Consider the following 15,281-nt stretch of genomic DNA (forward strand, 5'->3'; position numbering starts at 1 on the left):
CTTTATTTTTCAGTCTATAGCATTCAAAAATATTATGACCTTTATTATGACAATAGCGACACTCTAAATTATTGTATCTGGAATTGGAGTCGGATTTGCCCCTAACAAACAAGCCAACTCCCGCTTGGGTTCCACTAGCTTCCCTAGTAATATCACTATCTATCTGTTCTTTTGATTTTAAGATAGATTTAAAATCCTTATAAGAGATATTATCCATTGCATAAAGCATAGTATCTCTTGTATGCTTAAAAGATGCGGATAGAGAACAAAGCAGTAACACGGCTTGATCATCATCTTTAATTTCAGCATCTATATTACTCAAATCTATAAGAATGGAATCAAAGATGTCAATATGAGAGAGAATAGAGGTACCTTTACCCATACGAATTGTATAAAGCTTCTGCTTCAAGTAAAGTCTATTTTCCACCGTCCTCTTCATATATAAGTTTTCAATTTTTCCCACATGCCTTTGGCTGTGGTTTCTACAGAAACTTCACGTAAAACCTCATTTGAGAGATTTAAAATGATACTTGCTTTTGCCCTTTTGTCTATGACGGCAAACTCCCCATCCGTCATTTTATCCGGTTTCTTCTCCTTTCCTTGCAATGCCAAGTCTAAGCCATCCTGAATTAGGATAGCTTCCATCTTTAATTGCCACATTCTGAAGTTTGCACTTCGGTCAAATTTCTCAACATAGGTCTTTGTTAGAGTCATATTGGCTACTGAAACAAACCCGGTTTGATCCGTCTCTGATACCAATTTGTTAGGATCGGGAACCCGGGTAGTGCGAAATTTAGCTAAACAACGGTATAATGACAATAACAAAGACAATGAAAGTTGATAACAACTACAATTAAAGTAGATAAAGAAGACACAAATTTAACATGGTTCGATCAAAGTGACCTACGTCCACAAGCAGAGAGAAGCATTTACTATAACAATAAGAGTACATAAGAGAGTACAAAATTAGAGTAAACACTCTAATTAATCCCAAATACCCTAAGAGAATAACCTCACAAGATCACTCCAAAGAAAGGGTTCACACAAGTACTTCCCAACACTTAACTCTCATTCAAAACACTCTTAATAAAGGAAGAAAAGAAGAAACAAGAATTGAAGGCAAGTCTTGTTGGTGTGTCTAAAATGAACTAATGGCCTTCCCTTTTATAGGCAAAAAAGTCTTGACCTCTTAGGTGTAAAAGAAGAGATACAACTTGTGCAAATGATGTCCAACACACAATGCAATATTTTTGGGTCCCAAAGAATATTGCCAACAAAGTCTTTTTTGGGGGTCCCCATGAACCGCTTTTTAGTATTCGTGATATAGTAAATTTGCTCCACCTTCGTGATATAGGAAAGCATATGATTCAGACCCTATGTCTCCATTTTTGTTTGTGTTAGTTATGGAATACTTGGCGAGGTTGCTGAAGACTCTCCAAGACAATCCAGATTTTAATTATCACCCTAAATGTGCCAGAATGAGGGTTGTGTAGTTGGGTTTTGCAGATGATTTGCTTCTTTTATGTAGTGGGTGATAGTATTTCAGTACAGATGTTATATGAGTTGTTCCTAGCATTTTCTCAAGCCTCTGGGCTAGTGGCAAACATCGACAAAAGTTGCATCTATCTAGAGGATCGAGCCACATATACAACAACAGATTCTACAAAGATTTGGCTTCTCAAAAAGTGATTTGCGTTTCAGGTATCTTGGAGCCCCTCTTAGTTCTAAGAGGATTTCTGTGTCCTTTACTGGACAAAATGCTTGGTCGAATTTCTTCTTGGACAAAATTCTTATCATATGCTGGTAGATTGCAGTTGATCAAAAGTGTATTGTTTTCAACCCAAGTTTTTGGATCCCAAGTGTTTGTGCTGTCTAAAAAAGTGCTTCACTTTATAGAGTCTGTGTGTAGAAGGTTCTTATAGACATGAACTGCTGAAATGTCTAAGAAAGCTCTTTTGGCCTGGGATAAGCTATGTTGTCCCAAAGATGGTGGTGGTATGAATATATTGAACATTCACATCTGGAATAAAGCAGATGTTTGTTAGCTTTTGTGGAACATATGCAGGAAAAGGACACCTTGTGGGTCCAAATGGATACATAGTTACTATGGGAAGTCGGGAACTATGTGGGATATACAACCTAAACAAGCTTCTTGGATGGTATGCAAAATTCTTAAGGCTAGCAAGTATATGGAAGAAGAAGGGTACTGAGAGGATGATATACAATAGTTGAATAGTTTCTCTATTAAGGCAATATACAGAAAGCTAATTGGTGACTGCCAAAAGGTTGAGTGGAAAAGGATGATATGTAATAACCAAGGATCTCCGAGATGGATATTTGTGCTTTACTTGACACTACATGAGAGGCTCCTAACCATGGATAGACTGACCCAGTGGTAATTGTTTGGATAGTGTGGTATGTCCTTTGTGTGGAGAGGCAAATTAAAGTATTGATCTTCTTTTCTTTGCTTGTGCTTTCTCTTCACAAGTATGGAAAAGGCTATTGGCATGGCAAGGTGTTCAGAGACAAGCTACAGGATGGCAATCTGAGAAAGAGTGGGCTATAGCATATGTGAATGGGAAGAATGTAGCGACTGATTTGTATTGAATAATTATGGCAGGTGCTGTGCACCAAATATGGATTGAACGAAACCAAAGGATTTTTCAACAAAAGACTAGAGACATTAAGGTTATCATTAGAGCAATCACCCAAGAAGTGCACTACGGAGGAATTATGAAGCCCAGATTAGCTAAGAAACTTGAAGAACTTAATTTCTATCCTTAAGGAGTATTGTTAATGAGTGTATTGGTAGTTATTTGAAGTTCTGACGACTAGAGGTAGAGCAACCCTGGGATCATTTGTCCAGGAGGTGCTTGTTTTGTTTTTTATGCTTTGTAAATATTTATTTGGTAAATAAAATTGTTTACTTGCAAAAAAAAACAGTCATTTTTTAGTTTTTATCCATGACCACTTATTAATCAAACTAAATTTACCGAAATAACCACAAGGCTACTCTTACAAATATAGCCACTCAGAATAAATCTCAAGGAGCATACTCATGCTTGGGGGTGACAAAATGATTAAAAGAAAACAGTTAGTTACTCATATTATCTGCTAAAAAATGGGTTGGATAATGAACTATTTAAAAACGGATCAAATATGGATAAGAACCATATTATCCATTTAGAAAATGGATACCTAATGAGTTAAACTTTTTCATTTGTAAAACCTCAAATTTGGGAAACTAGTAATTCTCTCAAAAATGATCATATTCACGAAGTATCCGTCAGTTAATTCATTTTTAATTCATATTAAATATAGATCGAGTCGGATAATTTATCTGTTTTTTCATTACCCGTTTTCGACCCGTCCCATTTCCGATCCGCCTGTTTGCCACCCTACTCATGCTAATCAAACACCAAGCATTCAATACATCAAAAGCATGAAACAAATGCGTGGAATCGCTATTAACACTGATTTTGTATAAATGTACAAATTTGGCCAATCAAGTGATCAGATCTGCAAATTTTACCTCTTCAGCAGTTGAACACAGCAATACCCAGACTTTAGCATGGTGCGAAATTCAGAACCATTCAGTAATAGATTCAACATCCATTCATTTCAGATATAGCATTCATTTATTTTTCTCCTCGCTACCTGGGTTAATCTATGACATCAATGATAATAATATGTTTATTTACCTACCACCTGCACCTATTAAGCATTAATTAAGAAACAAAGGGAACTAATAACTCTGTTGCTCTACTATCACTTACCATCTTCTTCAATTGGCAAATTACATCAGTCATGGCAGCTAAGCCCCACCTGCAAAGTGGTGAAAGCTCTTCCAATTGGAAGTCTTCTACTAACACTACTCAACCCAAGTTCTTCAAGATTATATTATCCCAACATGAACGCAGCCGTCTAGTAACCACTTTCTTCCTTCTTCCTTTTTTCCCCTTCTTTTGCTGCTATTTTGAATCTATGTCCTATGTGTGTGTAGATGTGTTGAACCAAAGATTTTGGTGTGCATGCATCAGCTATAATTTTCTTTTTGTATCATTTGATTCTTCTTATTTCACCTGTAATCACATGTCTTGACTTCACGCAAAGCAAATTAAGATAGAGATTTAGATCCTTTGTTGGTTAACGGAATCTGCATGAGTTCTTTAGAAGAGAGTCTGAGATTAGTCTTTCTCGTTAATTCAAGTATCACAAATTCACGATAAAAAGGAAAAGCAAGAAAAAAGAGAAATTTGAAGTGATATGAATAAATCCCCTTTCAGACTATTTGGGTGGAAGTTGTTTTTGTTATTACTTATATATATATATGTGATTGGGAACGAAATTTTAAGAGAAAAAAATAAAAAAATTTGAAACTTCTGGTCCTAAACATCCTATGACATTATGAAGATATATTGTTAATTTTATTGGAAAACATTATCTTATTTTCACACTTCTGTTGCTTAGATCTTCTGATATAGAAGAATGAAATCATATCTGTCTCCTAATCTATAGTCAAACTGAGATATCACAATTCACAGGTTAATTACATCCAAAAATATCCGTTATCTTTTCTAGTTGGCCTAATTAGATTACGGTGGGTATTTTTTAATAGTTAATTCTGAAAGAGTGCAAAGTTTAGTGACGCGACACACGAGACAGATGGGGAAGTGAGTTTGGATACACAAGGTTAGTGATCCAAGGTAACGGGGAGATTGACGAGGATGTCACACATCGTATTGGAGCGGGGTGAATGAAATGGAGGCTTGCATCTGGCGTCTAGTGTGATAAGAATGTGCCTCCAAGTCTTAGTGGTAATTTCTACCGAGTGGTGGTTAGACCGACTATGTTGTATAGGACAGAATGTTAGCTAGCCAAGAATTCTCATGTCCAGAAGATAAATGTAGTGGAAATGAGGATGTTGAGATGGATGTGTGGACATAATAGGAGAGATAGGGTCAGGAACGAAGATATTCGGGATAAAGTGGGGGGTGGCCCCTGTGGAGGATAAGATGCGGGAAGCGAGGCTGAGATGGTTTGGGCATGTGAAGAGGAGATGCACGGACACGCTAGTGAGGAGGTGTGAGAGACTGAAAATGGTAGGTCTCAAGAGAGTTAGGGGAAGGCCGAAAAAGTATTGGAGAGATGTGATTAGGCGGGACATGACTCATCTTCAGTTTACCGAGGATATGACCTATGATAGGAGGTTGTGGAGGTTAAGAATTAAGATTGTAGGTTATTAGGGAGCCGAGCGTACTTCCTTTCTTTTCCTTATCAATTGTTTTAGTGTTAGTCTAGTTCTGTCTTGTTCTTAGACTACTATTACTATTTGTTGTTGCTTCTGCTTCTGTTGTTGTTACTATCTAACTATTGTTACTACTTCCTTTCCATGACTTCACTGCTGTATTTCTTTTCTTTACTGTTGTGTTGATGCTTGACTTGAGCGGGTCTATGAGAACAACTTCTCTACCTGCATAAGGTAGGGTCAAGATCTGTATATACTCTACCCTTCCAGACTCCACTTGTGGGGAATACACTAGATATGTTGCTGTTGTTAGTTAATTCTGAAAGAACAGAGAATACACTATACAAGTACATTGCAGGATTTTCGCAAGAACAACAGGTCTATTTTACTGTGATTCAAGATGTATGATACTGAGTTTAGATCTCCTTTGCACGCAGAGGATTCCGGAAGACTTTGCGAGCATATATTGCAAGAACATGCTTAACCCTGTGTATCTTGAGGTTCCAAGTGGAGAAGTATGGGAGGTTGAAGTGGTTCATTCTCAAGGCCAAATTTGTCTAGGCATTGGATGGCAAGATTTCAGCGACTTCTATTCAATAAGCCGCGGGCACTTTTTGATGTTTGGATACAATGCTCGTTCCCATTTTAATGTCAGTATATTTGATTTGAGTGCATCAGAAATTGAATATCCATACAGTTCTGCACATGGTATACACACTCCCATTTTTCATTGCCATGAAACACGCCATGCACCAAAAAGAGACCAGTCCGAGTCGGATGATTCTGTAGAGATCCTGGAGGGTATTCCCAGAAGCCAGAAAGCGAAAGCAATAATTCCTGATACGGTTGAGCATTCTGTTGAAAACCTAGGCCATTGTCCGTTAGGACAGTCCAGCAAAAAAAAAAGAATAGAAGGAGATGCAGAGAATGATGTTTCTGTTGACATGCATATCAAAAGAATGGAGGTTGAGAAGTCGCAAGAGGATGTAGCTTCACCTTCTTTCACAAGAGAGGGCAAAAGTGAGTATTGTATCTGCTCTTATTGGCTACGTATCTGAATTGAAAAATCGATATTTAGTAACACAAGGTTATGAGTGTAAAATATATCAAGTCATTTATTAGGTAATTGCAAGTAAATCTTTATAATTAAGATCAATTAGTAACTCGGTGAAATGGTAACTAACCTTCTAGCATAGGTTAAACTACACTGATCTATTTATTATTAACACAATTATCTTAATTTTCTTTTTGAAGAAAGCAATAAAGGCTGCAGGATGCAAAAGCAACAATCCGAGAGTGTTTATGGTCCAAACAAGGCAGTAATGGACAGAAAGAGCGCTGTAGCATATCAAAGAGCAAAAGCTTTTAAGTCCAAAAATCCATTTATGACATCTTTTATGCAACCATCATATGTCTTCTCTCCATTCAGTCTGGTAAGCTACAAGCTATAAACTTTGTGGTGCTCTAATCTTTCTTTATTCCATTTTGCACTATGTCAAAATCAATTTACTTAGCCATCTCCTCTGGCAGTCCATAGCGCTGAAATTTGCCAGGAAGTATTTCCTTGAGAACTATGGCAATTTAGTGCTCCGTGTTCCAGGCAGAGGCAGGGGATCTTGGTCTGTCAAATGCACTACCAGAGGCACAAATGCTAAAGTTCATTCTGGTTGGAAGGCATTTGTGCTGGACAATAAGTTAAAATGTGGTGACGTTTGTGTATTTGAAGTGATTAAGGGCACTCGGCTCTTTATAGATGTCACAATATTTCGCGCAGCTGGGAGCACACTAATGCACAAGATAATTGGAGAAGTGCCAGGGGATTCTGATAGTAAAAGCAATGTTATCAAAACTGATAATTGTGTTCCATGTTCACAACCCAAAGTTGTTCACACCAAGAAATTAAAGCAGCGGACAGGAGGTTCATATGGTTTCTACTCAAAATTTAAAGATGATAAAGTTGAATTCCCTCTATAAGATAGTCTGGAGTATACATACAGCTTTTGTTGTACTAGTAATTTTATTGATTGTTATATTGCCATGAATATTTTCAGAAGAACATGGTGAAGGCACTGAGATTGAGCATTCTGTTGAGATTTTGGGCCATTGTCCGTTAGCACATGGCAGCAAAAGAAAAAGACCAGAAGGGGAGGCAGAGGGTGATGTTTCAATTGACATTCACACCAAAAGTATCAATGTGGAAAACACACAAGAGCATGTAGCTTCACTTTCTATCACAAGAAAAACCAAAAGTAAGAAAGTGTTTACTCTGGCTTACTAACAGAATTGATCATCTGCTTACATGACAATTTAGTAGTAACACATTGATTTCAAATTTCTGTTTGAAGGAAGCGGAGAAAGTTACAGGATGCACAAGCAACAATCCGAGGTGGTTTATGCTAAGAACAAGACAGTATTGGACAAAGAGAGGTCTATAGCATATCAAAGAGCAAAAGCTTTTACATCTGAGAATCCATTTGTTATATATTTTATGCAACCATCATACGTCTCAAAACCATACAGTCTGGTAAGCTAAGCTATAAATTTTATAGACTTCCCCAATAATCGTAATTCAATCCATTATACTCAATTTACTGTGTCCATCTTGGCAGCACATATCACTCATATTTGCTGTGAAATATTTCCGAGAGAATTGTGGCAATTTAGTGCTTCGTGTTCCTGGAAGTGGATCTTGGCCTGTCAAATACGCCCTGGGAAAATCAAAGCCAAAAATTTGTTTCTCTTGGAAGGCATTCGTACTGGGCAATAAGTTAAAATTTGGAGACGCTTGTGTATTTGAATTGATTAAGGGCGGCACTAAGCCCATTCTAGATGTCACTATATTTCGTGCAGCTGAGAGCAAACCAATGCATAAAATAGATACAAAATTGGCAGGGGTTTCTGATAGTAAAAAGAAGACTATCAAAACTGAGAATTTAGTTCCATGTTCTCAACCCAAAATAGTTCACAGCAGGAAACTGAATTTTGAAAAGAAGCAGAGAGGAGATTCAGATTGTTTCACTTCAAAAATTAAAGGTGATTGAATGAGGCTCGCTATAAAGTATTCTGATGTATACAAACAATCATAGCTTTAATTTTAGAATCCACTAAAGGTACTTTCTTGATCGTTCAATGTGGTCGTGTTGGCTTGATTTTCTGCAGAAGAACCCAGTGAAGCTGCTGGGAAGCATGTGCAACAATCTAAGTCTTCTTGTAAGGGCAGTGCAGTGGCCAAAGAAATGGTCTTAGCATATCTAAGAGCAAAAGCTTTTACATCTGAAAATCCATTCTTCACATGTTTCATGCAACCATCATATGTGTCTTCTGCCAGCGGCCCGATGCAATTGGTAAGATAGCTATTCTTGAATGTCTCGTAAAGTTGAATATTATAGTGACATTTAAGCTAATCCCTGACTATAAGGATTACTATTGATTAATGATGAATCTTTTGTTCGGTATAATAATGCATCCTTCAAATTGACAGTCCATAACGCTGTCAAGAGCTAGGAAATTTTTTGCCACTAAACATAGTGATGTAGTACTTCAAAATTCAAGCAAGAGATCCTGGGCTGTGAAATGCAGTCTTGGAACAGTAAACGCTAAGTTGACCTCCGGTTGGAAGGAGTTTGTGCTTGACAACAACCTAAAAGTAGGTGATGTTTGTGTGTTCGAAAGGGTTAGTACATCCAAACTTTTGTTCAATGTCATTATATATACTTCTGCTGAAGGTATGTAAGATGGTTTCACTTGTTTAGTACTGTAAACTCCAGTGTATATTTTGTTTAACTAATCTATTTTAGTTGCTTCTTTTGAAAGGGTAGGAAAGAATGTATATTATTCTCCCTAAGCACAACCTTTTGGGGTATTTGATTTTGTAAACTTACCTTCTTGTATAGGGTTGAGCTTTGCTTGACTCCATGTTGTATATAATGCAGGTCTGAAATAGGTCAGCTTATCCAGAACTAGTGAATATTTTTTGGAAAATTGAAAAAGAATTGAAAAATAAGTCAATACTTTTTGAAAACAAACACTACATCTAGTTTGGTCATCTTGGAATAAACTGTCCCGATAAATGCTTTTTCAAGATAGTATGATATTCCACCTTCTCAAAAATAAGATAAAAAAAAATTCTGGCAATAGTAAGGATAGGAATAAGCAAAATACAGTAGTTTACATTTTATAAGATGCTCTCTAGTAAGGATAGGAATAAGCAAAATACAGTAGTTTACATTTTATAAGATGCTCTCTAGTGTAGTATTACGACAATCATCTTATAACCGCTCTCTTTTGCCACAGACAAATCATTAATTACAAGATGGTTTTACTACCATATATAACATGATTACAATTTTCATCACAAAGATAAATCTCGCGAGGATATCAGAATCGTCATGTTCTACCCTCTCTTTTGCCATAGAAAACTTCACATGATGGTTACAAGTTACGACTCGCATCTTCTTCGGTCTCTCCGTTTGTCTGTTTTAGAACCTAGAAGATCTTATAAAGTAAACTTGATTTATGAAATCTTGGTGCCATGATTCAATAATAATTGAAAACTTTAAGATTCGATTAAATCTGTATATATTTGATTTTTAAGGCAAATATAGTAGATTTATATAATTTTTTTTATATTTAAAATTGATTTACCTTTAAAATCTACTATATTTGCCTTAAAAATCAAACTACCCCTCCAACATTAAACAATAGACATTCTGCTCCTCCTATCATATGCATTGTGTATTTTATCTTTGATATTTTCAATTGCTCCTCTAGGCTCTATGCATATAAATTTTTTGTTATATTTAAATTGGTAAAATACTTAGCTAAATATCTTATTATGAATTTTGTAATTAAATCTCAAATGAAAATTAACTAGAATAGTACTTTATAACAAACTCATCGTTACTTTTTTTTTATTGTTACTTAATACTCCCTCCGTTTCAATTTATGTGAACCCACTTGACTCGGCACGGAATTTAAGAAAACAAAGAAGACTTTTGAACTTGTGGTGTAAAATGAGGCACATATATTTTGTGTGGCTATAAATCATTGCATAAAGGTAAATTATTTCCAAATAAGGAAAGTGATCATTCTTTTTGGCACGGACTAAAAAAGAAATAGGTTCACATAAATTGAAACAGAGAGAGTATTAAGTATATGTTTAAATTTTACTTTCCCTTTTAATATTTATCTTATATATATATATATAACTAGAGTTAATAATAAGGTGGGTATTGGACCCTTGCCTAGATGGCGTGTTAGGATGTCTTTCAAAAGTAGCTGCTAAGATGTCATTGGCAAACACCGGAGGAACTGCAAAAATCCCGAGTTTTTCAAAAACTTTCTTCTTGGCCCCTTCTTTAGCTAGCAAGTGTTCTCTGTAGCTATGGTCTAGTACTGGATTCCCAGCTGCTGCATCAATAATATGCATTGAAGAATAAAGGAGTCATAAGGAAGATCCCTTTTTCTATCGTGTTAATTACCTCTTTTGAGTCAATGTTAATCTCCAACGGTATTAGGTTATTTTCCTTAGCCAATTTCAGACCCTATAAAGTAGCATGCAGTTCTGCTAGATTTTTTGTTGTATGAGGCAGTCCTTTCATGTATCCAAGAACCCAGTCTCCCCTATTGTTCTTAATTACTCCTCCAATTCCCCCAATTCCTGGATTACCAATAGCAGAATCATATGTGTTAAGTTTGTAGGAACTCCTATCAGGAAGTTTCTATTTTACATTAATGGTAACTATCTTCCTGTAAGCCTGTCGTTTTCCAGCAATTAGATGAAATTCAGTGGCTCTGTCAAATAGTGTTCCTAACTGAAGTAGTGTCTTTCTTACTATTAAACAAGTTGTTATTTCTAGTTGTATAAATGTGCCAGAAATAGAAGGAGGGAACGTCTTACCACAAGAGGATGTTGTTAAATTCATGGCTCCCGATAATGCATGTTCTATGTATTTGACCATTGTGGTTGATCAAAGTTGAGATGTTAGAAACTATGAACATTGGTACATTCCTGGGAGAGAGTGCCAGAATGCTTATACATTGGTGCAGCTGAAAAGAATATATGAGAGATTGATTCACTAGGGTAGCCACAAAAAGGTGTACTGTGATTGGATATTGAGACAAATGAATTGGAGATATTGGCCAATGGGCAGTCTGCCATGAAGTAGTAGCCAAAAAAATAATTTGATCTTGTTTGGTACTCTTATTCTCCACACCCAATTAAAATTTATATGGGCATCTTTGGTTGTATTTCTAGATTGGGCATCCAGAAACATATAAGCTGACTTTGATATTCTACAATGTTTTCCTTTTAAGACATTAGGCTTATTAAATAGCCTCCATCTTCTTCTTGAGAGTATGGCTTTGTTCTTATATTCAGCTCCTTGGACACCTAAAACCCCATCCATATGGGTAATATTTTTTGAGTTGATAAAGTGCAGTTTCTTTTTGCAGCAGTGGTGCCCAAAATAAAGTTTCTTTGAATTCTATTTATGAGGTTGTTAACATGGGTATGTAGCTTAATACACTGCATGACATGATTGAAAATACTTTCTACAGATGCTTTAGCTAGTGTGAGGTGGTTCCACTTGTTTCAGATTCTGACTTCAATGTTTACTTGATCTTTTTTGCCTTTTGGGTTTCTGCTTTTTGCAAATGGGACTATTTTGTCCAACATAAATTAAAGCAATATCTTTCGCCCGAACCATGTAAAACCTTAGAGTTTCTTATTTTATACTAATATTTTTTTAATCATGACTTCTTATTTAGAGATGAGTATATGATTTGACAAATATTACAAGGAGGTAGGAAATGCATGTCACCTCCTTTATGTAGCATGTTTTGGATATTAATGATCGAAGTAAGGCTCAAAGCCTGACCCGCGAGCACCACAGCATTCATTCCATTGAAAATTAAAGAACCTTTCTAATGGTTGACTTCGATGATTTTAACATTTTGGATTCTAAATAAACATATAAATGATCGACTTGATCTTGAACTGCATTGATGAAGACCAGCAAACACATTTTGGATATAATACGAAAGATAACTAATTGTACATAGAGCTTCTTGCTTGTGAATCTATTCGCTATCAAAACTCACGAGGTGAAATGAGAGTTCATAACTCATATGGTCATTCAACTATATGAAAGTATAGAGTAAGGTCACTTTTCTTTTGTTTCTTATAGAAAAGTCACTCAACTATTCTTGTTTAGCACAAATGGTCACTCAACCGAAATTATTAAACTTTCCAGTAGAAAATACGATGTGGCCGTCTGCATGGACTTTTTATATTGTATTGATTATTTTCTTTAGACTTTCGCTTAACTTATTTATGTTTCGGACACAAAATCCAACGGTCAAATTTATACATGAAAACTTATAAGCTTTCATTACTAGATATCATCAATCTTTACAAGATTTCTTTCTTCACACTTAAAATGATGAAATACAGAATTCCAACTAATGAGATTGTCCAACTATCATGCACTTATTTTGTAAAATTTATACTGCAAAGCATGTATGGTCTTGCTTTAGCTAAATTTTTGGTATTATAATCAAACATGAGGCATTTGTCACTACCCAAAATTAAATTAGTCGTGATGGCACCTAACTCAACCCGCTAGGTAAGTCAATTAGCCACAATCCAAATCAAATGAGATTCACTAAGAGAAATAATGATAATATAACTGAATTTTATATAATTCCCCAAGAACTGATAGTACAAATCATGAGCTGCTAAGATTTAGAGTTTACAAAGTTGGTATAAAATAAATACGTTATCTATTTGAAACATACATGAACAGATTAATAATTCTAAAATTACCAAGAACAAGAGGCAGCTATGACCGGAACGCATGTACATTCAATGCTAGCTCCCGTCATACACAACAACATCAACATCTAAAATCTGCACACAAGGTGCAGAAGTGTAGTATGAGTACAACCGACCATATGTACTCAATAAGTAACAAACCTAACCTTAGGTTAAAAGTAGTGATGAGCTTGGACAACGGTCATAGTCCAACACAAACAGCCAAGAACAACTCGTAACAATATAACGAAATTGTACAAGTAATACTTAAAGATATGATGCTCATCTCGTTCATAGTTATGAAAGATAGGCATGCTTTTCAAGTATAACAGTAAAACCCAAATCTTTCACCGGAATCACCAAAAATGAGTAAATATGAAAAATAGTGATTTTTCCCAAAAACTTTCAACAACAGGTAAGATGTTTCATTATCAGATGGAATGAGGAAAGTATATCTCTATTCCTACATGTCAATGTGTATGTGAAGTCATGAATGTCACAATGTCGTACCGTATGCGGATATGCATCTCAATGCCTACATGCCATATATGCATGTCAATTGTAATGCAATGCAGTAATGAAATTATATGTATACTCTCGGAGTATCAATTCGCTCAATCCTCCCAGTAACTAAGTCCTCACAGTCACTCAGTCCTCCCAATCACTCAGTCCTCCCAATCACTCAGCACTCGTGCTCAGTAGGTACCTGTGCTCACAAGCTCCGCATCTGCGCAGGTACGATCACAAGCTCCGCATCTACGCCACTTTCCCGCTTCTGTGCAAAATCCACGACATCTGCGCGTTCGCAGATACGAAGAAATTTCGGCATTTGCGGACTCCTACTCCCAGCTGCACCCTTTACTTCTGCGATTACTCTGTCGCTTTTGCGGCTCCGTACTTGCGCCCATAGCTTTGCAGGTGCAGTGACACCAGAATCCCAGCCAACCAGCCTATCCAAAATGATCCAAAGCGATCTGAACCTCGTCCGAAACTCATCCGAGCCCTTTGGGACCCCGTCCGAATATACTAACAAGTCCCATAACATAACACAGACCTACTCGAGGCCTCAAATCACACCTAACAACATCGAAACAATGAATCACACCACAAATCAAGCTTAATAAACTTTTAAACTTTTAACTTCCCAAAACACATGCCGAACCATATCAAATCAACCCAGAATGAACTCAAATTTTGCACACAAGTCCCAAATGACATAACGAAGCTATTTCAATTCCCGGAACCACAATTCAAATCTGATATCATCAAAGTCAACTCTCGATCAAACATATGAACATTTCAAACCTTCAAATGTTCAACTTTCGCCAATAAGTGTCGAAACCTTCTAGAAACATCTAAATGCAAATCCAGGCATACGCCCGAGTCCAAAATGACCATTCGGACCGAACGGAACCATCAAAACTCTGAACTGAGGTCAAATACTAAAAAGTCAAACTTGGTCAATTCTTCCAACTTAAAGCTTCAATCATGAAATTTATTTTTCCAAAAGAATTCTGAAACACCTGAAAACCATAACCGACGATACACATAAGTCATAATACATCATACGAAACTACTCAAGACTTCAAATAGCAGAACGGAATGTTAATGGTCAAAACAATCGGGTGGGTCGTTACATTCTCCCCTACTTAAACATATGTTCGCCCTTGAACGTGCCAATAGTCATTCCAAAGTCATCAAATCGCCGTGTAATCCTACCATGCATGAACCCGGGGGTGATCCCATGTCACCCTAATCCATGTAAGCTAATCAACACAACATAACTGAAGATCATTACTTTAACTTTAGTCCGTAAGCCTTAGAACAGAATTTCCAACATCTGGAATATCTTACTAGACTCGAATCTCGCATCTACACATTGTATAAGTCTGAACAAGCTGCATCAAGTCATTAGCATAACCCAAGATTTAATCACATGATATACCACAAAACATGTGTACTCGTAGCATTAATTCTCGATCACAATAGCTGCTTAAATCAAACCCAATACCGGTAATAAATCTCATATAAAATAAAACCTCATTCAAAAACTTCATACATTGCCGATGATGAAAGAAACATACAGAAACTCGTAACCACTTATCAGATCAACAAGTCATGGAGTTCTCTCGCCCCAACCAGAACCATAACTCAAATTCTAAGCCTACTTATGATATTATTCTTCCAAACATACCGTAATCCAATCCGATAGTGCCCATT

General features: G+C 36.4%; 1 protein-coding gene across 2 annotated transcripts; it reads left to right on the forward strand.

Moving 5' to 3' along the window:
• Positions 1 to 3,434: 3,434 nt before the first annotated feature.
• LOC107810460 (B3 domain-containing protein LOC_Os12g40080) lies at positions 3,435 to 9,060 on the forward strand. 2 transcript variants are annotated; one of them, XM_075234365.1, is made up of 9 exons: positions 3,435 to 3,574; positions 5,686 to 6,268; positions 6,503 to 6,681; positions 6,779 to 7,166; positions 7,300 to 7,497; positions 7,594 to 7,772; positions 7,858 to 8,281; positions 8,408 to 8,592; positions 8,730 to 9,060. In XM_075234365.1, the coding sequence occupies exons 1-9, from the start codon at positions 3,572 to 3,574 to the stop codon at positions 8,979 to 8,981; spliced, it is 2,391 nt and encodes a 796-aa protein (XP_075090466.1). In that variant the 5' UTR covers positions 3,435 to 3,571; the 3' UTR covers positions 8,982 to 9,060. The 2 variants fall into 2 exon arrangements, with proteins under 2 accessions (XP_075090466.1, XP_016490744.2); XM_016635258.2 differs by having other exon boundaries at positions 3,515 to 3,927.
• The last annotated feature ends 6,221 nt before the right edge of the window (positions 9,061 to 15,281 follow it).

Source organism: Nicotiana tabacum, chromosome 17 (genome assembly GCF_000715075.1).
Source record: "Nicotiana tabacum cultivar K326 chromosome 17, ASM71507v2, whole genome shotgun sequence".
In the NCBI taxonomy this organism is placed as follows: Eukaryota; Viridiplantae; Streptophyta; class Magnoliopsida; order Solanales; family Solanaceae; genus Nicotiana; species Nicotiana tabacum.